At 38.6% G+C, this 10,118-nt stretch overlaps 1 protein-coding gene across 1 annotated transcript; it reads right to left on the bottom strand.

The window, feature by feature from the left end:
• Positions 1-803: 803 nt before the first annotated feature.
• On the bottom strand, positions 804-2,751 carry LOC132131536 (transcription factor Sox-2-like). The gene has a single exon (XM_059543587.1). The coding sequence runs from the start codon at positions 2,501-2,503 to the stop codon at positions 1,556-1,558; it is 948 nt and encodes a 315-aa protein (XP_059399570.1). The 5' UTR covers positions 2,504-2,751; the 3' UTR covers positions 804-1,555.
• Between the last annotated feature and the right edge of the window lie 7,367 nt (positions 2,752-10,118).

The following is a 10,118-nucleotide window of genomic DNA, read 5'->3' as shown; positions in this document are numbered from 1 at the left end:
ACTATCATATATATTTTACAGGTTAAAATATAACGAGGTTAATGTTATTTATTGTTTTATAATAAAATATAAGATGATATTAAATTACAGATAATTTAAAGAACTCTATATATATATATATATATATTTTAAATAATGAATCTTCAAAACAACTGAAATTAAAAACTTGCACGCACAAACAAACTAAATAAATAACTCAATGTGCATTACAAATTCATGCACTCATATAAAAATAGCTAATAAGAAATAAAGTTGAAGCAAGTGACTACCTTGACGTGCGTCTTCATTTCATTTGGGTCGTTTTTATCTCCCCAAGCAGAGCAGAGATTTACAGGCAAGAAACTTACACGCTGTGGTTGTCGCTCACAGTCCTCGTTTCCACTAAAAAATAGAAACGGTGTTAACTTAATGCTTACTAAATTTAAGTAACATCTAACATTTCATTTGTTTGAAATTAAACACCAATAAGCACACCGTCCGAATTCTGCACATGCAATTGCATTATACTTACTTTAGAAGAGCTGCACCCATGTGTCTGTGTGTCATCTTATTCAGACCAATTCATGCAATAATGCACTGTTTACGTCAAACCGGTGCTTTGACTTAGAGATTTTGAATGCATACTTAAGTATAAGTGACAATTAATTTGGAATCTATAAATAAGATAGTTAGACAAGAAAGGCAAATTCGGATAGCAACCCAAATATTCAAATCAAATCAAAACCAGAAACCATTTCAAATATCCAAATTTCAAAAATTTATTCAGTTCAAACTTTATATTGAAAAAAAAAAACTCAAGATTGTAACTTATATAATGATGATATTAGTTAAAATATATACATGGAGTGTTGGCAACTGCGTACAGGCCACATTTTACAACTACGAAAAATGAAAGTTTTTCAAATAAAAACTTAAAATATCACAGAAAATGTACAGAAAATTTACAAACCATGAGAAAATAAAGAACACAAACTTTATATGCCTAATAGATGAAGAGTGGGAGAACGAAAATGATCAAATAAAATAAAAGGTCGAACCTGCGAGAGTGCCACTGTTTGTTCTCTTATTTAGAACTTATAATTATAATAATAATAACGGTGTTTTACTATGTACCTTCATGTACTCTTTTTATCCCGTTCTTCCAGCGTTTGCAGAATTTTGAAGCATATACTGAAGTAAATCAGTTGTGCCATCTTGTTTGCTTTTTATAAAAAACGTAACTTCCGCCTGTTGACAAACATTACATCTGGTTGTTATTATGTGTCTTTGATAAATACTGTACAAAAGTCAATTGCAATAATAAAACATTTGATTCACTCTCCCTCGTTTAAGTTTTCCAAATCTCATACACCTTCTGGATCGAATAAAAAAAAAGAGAGAGAACAGAACAGAACAGAAAAAAAAGAACAACAGAACGAAAAACTGTGTGGAGTTCCTACCGTTCCATTTTAAATAGAAAGCAAACGTTTGTGTTCTTTCCTTGAGCTCTATACAACTTTTCCCTCCCCAAAGTGTTCTGTACAAAAATAGTCCAAAGGAGTGTAGAAAAGTTCATTTACATATGTGATAAGGGGATGGTGCCGTTGATCGTCGTGCCGGGCACAGGTGCGCTCTGGTAGTGTTGGGACATGTGCAGTCTGCTCTGCGCGCTCTGATCCTGCACCTCCGCGCCAGGCAGGTACATACTGATCATGTCCCGCAGGTCCCCCGTTTGACACTGTCCGGCCCGGCCGTGAGAGGACGACGTGACCACCGGCGGACTCGAGCTGGACTCGGACTTGACCACCGAGCCCATGGAGCCCAGCGTCATTCCCGGCGTGCTTTGCTGCGAATAGGACATGCTGTAGGTGGGCGATCCGTTCATGTAGGTCTGCGAGTTGGTCATGGAGTTGTACTGGAGCGCGCTCATGTCGTAGCGGTGCATGGGCTGCATCTGCGCCGTGTTGTGCGTGTTCAGTCCCGGGTGCTGCGGGTAACCCAGCTGCTCCTGCATCATGCCGTAGCCTCCGTTGGTCCAGCCGTTCATGTGGGCATAACTGTCCATCCTCTGGTTGACCCCAGCGCCCAAACCGGCCCCTACACCCACACCGGCACCCATGCCGTTGCCGCCCGGCGCCAGAAGCCCGCCCGGCAGGGTGTACTTGTCCTTCTTCATGAGGGTCTTGGTTTTCCTCCGGGGTCTGTATTTGTAATCCGGGTGTTCCTTCATGTGGAGAGCCCGAAGGCGCTTGGCTTCGTCGATGAACGGCCGCTTCTCGCTCTCGGACAGAAGTTTCCACTCGGCCCCGAGGCGCTTGCTTATTTCCGAATTGTGCATTTTGGGGTTCTCCTGTGCCATTTTCCTCCTCTGGCCCCGCGACCACACCATGAAGGCGTTCATGGGTCTCTTGACCCGGTCCGGGCTGTTTTTCTGGTTGTTTCCTGAAGAGTTGGTGTTCCCCGTGCCCCCCGTGTTCGGCTGAGACACCGGGGGTTTCAGCTCGGTCTCCATCATGTTATACATTTAAAACGATTTCGTGAAAGTCTTCCCCACCAGAAGTAAAAACAAAAAAACACGTCAAGAAGTCCAAAGTGCAGGCTGCTGAAGTTACCTTAGCAGTTGTGGGAACTTTGCTGAGGAGGTACGCGCTCTCAGGTCCTGTTGAGCCCACAAACTTCTTTTTTTAGTCTTGAAGAATCAACACAAACTCGCTTTCCCTCCTCGCCTGAGCCCTTGTCAACTCCTGATACTTTTTGAACAAGTTAATAGACAACCATTCATAGAGCGACTGTCAGCGAATATAAATGGGTTTGTCGCTGACCAATCAGAGCGCGTCTGCTCCCTCAGCCAAACCTGTGTCTCTCTTGGATTTGCATAAGGGGGCGGGGTTACGGGCGGTCAGCAGTGCAGCGCTGAGGCACCGGCAGCACCTCTCCACCAATGAACACTGCGAGCGTGTGTGTGTGTGTGTGTGTGTGTGTGTGTGTTATCAGAGCAAGAACTTAATAAAGTGAGAATATTTCACACAAATTACTCTCTAACCATACTATATTACAAGGACATGTGATTTTGAGATCCTAAACCTAACCATAAAGTTCTGCTTTTGCTGTATTTAAAGCGTCTGGAATTATTTTTTTTTATTTTTTTATTTTTTAGTAGCTACATGTATATGTTAACTTATAATTTGCAAGTTTAAATGGACTGTTGAACACTGATACATTGGCCATTGAAAAAATAAAATTGAAAACGCATTTTTAGAAAAAGTCTTAAAGTATTAGCCTGTTAAATACTTTAATATATATATATATATATATATATATATATAAAGTGTTATTTTATTTCTTCTTATTTCTGGAAACAATAAGCAGAATGTGTGGTAGGACTTCTGTATTCATACACTACACTTCAACGGCTCAAGCTGAATGTGAATTAGAAAACAGAGCCCCGTCAATCATCACAAATAGGTAGTTTTGTCTCGGCTCTTGTCATTACATCACTCTGAACAAAAGCACCACAGAAGCTGACTACACTGACCATCTGAGATCTGAGGATTTCCTCCATGAAGACTGACAGGACAGACGGTTTATTCCGCACAGCCTCCTTCAGAATAACAGCTTTATAACCATGCAATCTGATGAAATCCAATTGTTAAAAACAACCGGGCTGTTTTATAATAACTAAAACACGCGGTGTCATTTTTGGTAAGCTGATCTTTTCTCCAAGAGTTAGGATTTAAAGTTGATCATTCTTCTGCAGAAGTTGACAAAAAACGACAAGACGACAGAAGTGGAACTAATATACAAACAGGCTTAATGTCAGAAAAAAAAAGTTTTTTTCGACTATGCACGAAAGCAGATCTTTTAATGTTTCAACAGCGTCCTCTTGTGGTGATAACAATAGAAGAAAAGCTCAACGACTGGCCCTTTAAAATATTTCCCAACACGATTGATTTATACATTTGTTTTATTTATAAATCAAAGACCATAATGTGTAATACATTGTTACCATATACAAAATAAATTATAAAGAGCAAACACAAAATAAAAAATAAAGCTAGCCCACTGCTTATTTTAAAATGTTTTAGATTTATTTTGAAGGATGGATACCTGAATAAATAAACAAATAGTCTTAATGTCACTTTAAACTTCTATTAAGCGCGGATTTGAGCACGATGGCAGTGCAGCACGCGCTATTCTAATGCAACTCTAAACTGCTCTCTCCATCTGCATTTGAGTGCTTTAATCTGCTTATGGAAATGTGTAGAACAGCGGGGAATCTCTGCAGAGAGGCTCCTGCTTCGGCGAAATTGCCAATTGTCGCAGTTCTAAATAATAGTTAGCAGCTTGTGAAAAAAAAAAAAAAACAAGTTTCTTAATATTAAGCGAATTAATACATTTTAATGATATCCCATGGTCCTGACGACTTATGTTTTAGAAATAAAGAATTGCCTGACAGATGAAAATGAATAAACATAGAGAAACTAAAAAAAAAAGAGAAATAGAAAACACAAGTAAAACAATCAAACAAACATAGGTAAGTAAATGGGTAACATTTCCTACGAGAACCATTAGGCTGTTTGAAACCGTAAAAAAAAAAAAAAAAAAAAAAAAAAATTATATATATATATATATATATGATCTACATCAATAAGCGAAAATAACTACCAGGACTAACTACACTTTCGTCGATTTAAAAAAAAAAAAATTGGTTTTTAATGTTTGCGTTCAATATCTCACAACTAATCCAGTGCATGCTAACAAATTTGGGCATATGTACACAGAGACGAACACGACAATTACAGAAAACATTCTTTGAAAGTGAGATTTAGAATTATTCAAGCATTAAGTACTCAAATTAGGAGATAGAAATTAGTAGGCATAAGAGAGGAGAGAGAGAGAGAGGGAGAGAGAGAGAGAGAGACAGAGAGAGAGGGAGAGTGTGTGTGTGAGGGAGAGAGAGAGAGAGAGAGAGAGAGAGAGAGAGTGTGTGTGTGTGTGTGAGGGAGAGAGAGAGAGAGAGAGAGAGAGTGTGTGTGTGTGTGAGAGAGAGAGAGAGAGAGAGAGAGAGACAGTGTGAGTGTGTGAGAGAGAGAGAGAGAGAGAGAGAGAGTGTGTGTGTGTGTGTGAGGGAGAGAGAGAGAGAGAGAGAGAGAGTGTGTGTGTGTGTGAGAGAGAGAGAGAGAGACAGTGTGAGTGTGTGAGAGAGAGAGAGAGACAGAGAGAGAGAGAGAGAGAGAGAGAGAGAGAGAGTTTTGTCCACTAGGGGCCGCGCTGACTACAGATCAAAATATGACAAATAACTGCTTTATATCTATAAACATGATAACGGTATCCAATTTATAGCTATAGGTGCTTCAATATTTCAGAAACATCAGCGACCAAAATTAACAGACAGATACAAAGTTTGACATTAAATGTTTCATTCTGACATGACAGATTATCACAGTCATCTTTAGAATTAATTAGATAGTTGTCTTAAAAAAAAAAAAAACTACGAAATTTTGCAGATTACAAACAAATTTTTATGTGTTAATTGTACTTTATTTTAACATACATTTTAAATATTAAAAACAATTAAAAACACTTGTAAAACAAACGTTTGTCAGCCCCCCACCTCTCCCATAAAGTTTTCCAGAAAGCCATGAAATGTCAACAAGTAGACATCTACTGTACACGTATACATATAAATATATAAAACGAACAAAATAGCTTGAAAAAAAATGCTTCCTCCTAAAAACGCATATTAATATTTTAAAATGACAAACATGTAACACGCTCTTTAAATCTCTAATTAATATCCTGTCCCAGCAGACAGACGCGCGCAGAAGCCGAGCATCAAACCAGAGTTACTTACACTCCGTTTGACTGACACATCCAGAGTTCCGTCTGCCTCCAGGGCGGATCCTCACATGCGCGCCCGGCGAGCAGGCGCTCTTTCCGGCCGCGCTTTCCTCCGGCGTCCGCTCTCATGATCCAGCAGCGTCCACTCGCTCCGTGTGCCCGCTCAGAGTGCTCGCTGCGCGGCTGCGTTCACCCGCCTCAGCCCCTCTACAGTTACACACCATCTGAAAAGGGGCCGATTGAAAAAGAAGAATGCATCAAGAACAACAAAAGTCACTTATAGCAAGTCTACAAAAACCCCCAACAAACATAATGAGAAAGGAGGAAGCTTTATATTTTTTCACTGGGTATTCAGAGATAATTTGAAGCCATTGTCTCTGACACAGATGGCTCTTTTTAATACAATAACACTGTGAGCTCCACCAACAATAAAAATCTAAAGCCTTCTCCTGAATAACAGTTTTTGTTCGCTCTTGTAAAGGGCCAACAAAAGCATTCGTGAGGTAATGGGCTGGCTTTTTCAAACGAAAAGAATGGTTACTTGATAAAGATTTTACTTCAGAAAATACACTGCCATGGCATGTACAGCCGGGGAGCATTCAGTGCTTCCATAAATTTATCACAATAATGTGAACAACAACAGCAAAAAGAAACCACGATATAATATGCATTTAAATAAAAGTATAGTAGTAGTAGTAGTAGTAATAATAATAATAATAATAATAATAAAAGTAATGTCATGATATAATCACACACAAAAAATAAATACAAATAAAATAAAAAAGCAATGAGAGTTGTAAAACAATGACATTCACCAGTTTGTCCGGAGCTCTGCACATGACATGCATGAAAAAAAAAATAATAATAATAAATGCACGTTTTAATAATTCGTTCCCTCGATGTACTAAAAGGTGCACACGATTACTATTTATTGCTCTCAATTTGCTATATCGTGCACACAATTTACTAATAAGTTCTCTTTGTTTAAAAATCGTGTGCACGATTTATATATTTTTTTTCTTGCATGTCATTGCATGGCTCCTTAAATTCGTACATTTCATGTATATATTTAATCCTAAGTAATTAATACTAGTAGAAAATCAGTTTGACTTGATTTGTACATAGTGACAAATTTCATAACTGTGATCACACATTTCCTCCTGTTTGTCAGTACAGTTTGCATGTATTTAAACGCATAGCTGAATTTTCAAGTGATCTGTCTAATTAATAAGCTCTAAAATATCTAACAACAGAAGCTTGAATTGAATAAGCTAGGACCCCGGTCTTATTCGGTGTGGGTTTCAGGCTTTGGCTCTGGTTGGGTCAGCGCTCTTATGGGTTCTGACAGGGCACTGGGGTTGAAAGGAGCAGGGGGAGACAAAAGGCCTCAGAGGGAAAAGTTGTTGGTTGTGGCTGTGTGTTTGTCTATCTTTCTATAAGAATTATGGGCCGCCTCGTCCTCCGTACTGACAGTAATCCACTGCACTGACTGTGAAGGCTTTGTCTACTCATACAACACGGTTCAGTGTTAATCTCTACCGTGCTGCTACAAAAGAAAAGCAATAATGACTTCAATCAAAATACTGTGTGTAGTACACTGTGTGTAGTACGTAGGCTAATAATAATAACCATCAAAAACTGATAGTCAAACATATTAATTAATGATTTGTCAAAAAGTAAATTTTACAATAAAAAACATCATTTATTATTGTTAATAGGAGTAACAGATTTACTGTTAGTATTGTGTTTTGCTGCAGAATAACTGCTCTTACAGCTCCAATCAAAGTGATGATGGGCTGATGCTTCAACAACCATTAAACGGTGACAAAACAATCGGTGGAAGACAGAACTGCAGTCAGATCGGCTGCGGTTCACTTCTGCGTTGCAATGCGCCGAATACTAATGTGCTTCTGATGGAGTCGGCCTGCATCGCTGATATATGAATGAATGGCCATTCATTTCCATATGCATAAGAGTGTGTTCTGGCTGCTATTTTGTGTGCATTATGGTGACACAACCCCAGCTTAATGGGAGGATGACACTTTAGACCCCTGTGCTCTTCCTTTTGGGCCCCGCTGAATCGGTAATCAAGGGGAAGCGTTTCAGGGTTCGAGACCTGTCAGTCACAGCCTGAGTGAACCTCTGGGTGAACTTCTTCAAGGGCTGAATGAACAGAGCTCCAGTGGGACAAGACGACGAGACACCCCCCCTGTGTTATTAATGTACCATAATAACATTTATGTTATTAAATTAGCTCAGTGTTGTGGCCATGTTACGTAAATTGCTTAATGTGAAAACTGAGAGAAGACCCATGTTATTCCCATGTTCAAATATCGTTCACCGAGGCATAAAAGTGATCATTCATTCATAGTGTGCTTTATATATATATATATATATATATATATATATTACTTAAACAGTATAACAAGTGCTTCTATGATGTATAAATACTAAATGATATATAATTTATATATAGAGAAAAAATAGAAAATAAATACATAACTTGAATGCACTTCAAGTTGCTTTGAATCAAAAAAAAGCATCTACTAAGTGCACAAATGTAAATAATTTATTCACATGTGTACATGTTTGCAGCATATTCACCCAAATTGTTATGCTGCTTATTTTTTTGTTATTTAGTTGATCATAATCAACTCAAGATAATCCTTCTTCGGTTTGTTGGTCCTCAGACATGACGGATGTTTCAAAGTTTCCATGCTTTCATTAGCTGAAACACTTGAAATGTTTTGTGTGGGTTGTTTATAACATTAATATGACAGAAAAAATAGGTCATGCCCTGAGATGATCACTTTTCTGTGTCTGATCTACCTGCCACATAGACTAAACATCCTGAAAACTATTTTAACAGAGGCAGAACACAGGATCAAAACCATTCCAACCACTGCCTTTAGTTAAAGGCACGAGCCAGGACCAAGTGATGAAAGCCTTGCGATTCATATACGGTCAGGAGGAAATGCAGGCGCAGTTATCTTCAGAGTTACATCACAGGCTATGCGTTCAGGCTACCAGAGTACAGAGAAATGCTTTTAAGCTATAAGTTCTTCTTCATTTGATTATATGTGTGTGCTCTAAGTGAAAAAAAAATCTATAACACCTTTATTAAGGAAGATCTCAAAGGTCAGATTCACAACACGACAGCTAAGACATTTCCAGAGAAGTGAATTGCAGGTCTGTGTTTGCATATTAATTGTCTAAGTATTCTGAGGTGTCTTAGGACCTCAAGGTCTTCTTACTTGTGAAAATATTTAATTAAATGACTTTGCCTCATTATCAGGAACATGAAATGAAAGAGGGAAACAGTTTGCCCAACCTCCAGAACAACACAAAAGACATTATCCGAAATCACCACCTACAGTAAATAAGGTGCAAAGGACATATGGCTTATATTTGACTCACATGTTGTCTCGTTCCAGTTGAATTCAATTAAAAGGTGTCTGACTTGGAAATATAAAGCACAGTGACACTAAGCTGACACACTCTGGTGCATTAAAATACACTGGATTTACCAACCAATCCAATCTAGTATTGATTAGGCCACTGACACACAACCAAAGACTCCCTTGAGTGGCATCAACAACCCAGTGTGAGTAGCAGTTTGTGACATCTGAATAGCTGTTCATTGTCTTAACAAACAAATGCAGCATCATCAAGGTGTGAATGAATAACCCAATGGAAACCAATGGTACTGGCTGTAATGATGCTACAATATTCTGGACAGTTGCCAGGGCATTGCTATGTGGTTGCTAGGGTGATATTGATGGTTGCTATGGCATTTGCAGGGTCCTTTGGGTGGTTGCTATTTGGTTACATACTGGTCTACATCAAAAGAGAAACATTAAGGTGTGAATAACTGTCCCAATTGCTATCCATGAAACTTGCCACAATAATGCTAAGATGTTCTGGATGCTTGACAAGGCATTACTATGCCATTGCAAGGGCATCTAGATAGTTGCTTGGGCATTCTCATTGTCTTCTGGGTGGTTTGTAGTCAGTTACATATTGGTGTACACCATTAGAGCCACATTAATGTGTGAAAAACTCTCCCAACAGAAACCAATGAAAGTTATTACAATGATGCTAGGATGTGTGTAAATGATGCCCAGGGTATTGTTATGTGGTTGCTAGAGTGATCTTGATAGTTCCTGGGGCATTTTCAGAGATTTCTGGGTGGTTGCTAATTAGTTACATATTGGTCTACGTCAAGAGAGCCACATCAAGGTGCCAACAACTAACACAATGGAAACCAACTGAACATGTTGCAGTTAGTGTTAATTTTG

This window comes from Carassius carassius, chromosome 48 (genome assembly GCF_963082965.1).
Source record: "Carassius carassius chromosome 48, fCarCar2.1, whole genome shotgun sequence".
Taxonomy (NCBI): domain Eukaryota; kingdom Metazoa; phylum Chordata; class Actinopteri; order Cypriniformes; family Cyprinidae; genus Carassius; species Carassius carassius.
The sequence above is the reverse complement of the archived record's forward strand: the minus strand, read 5'-3'. Positions and strand labels throughout refer to the sequence as shown.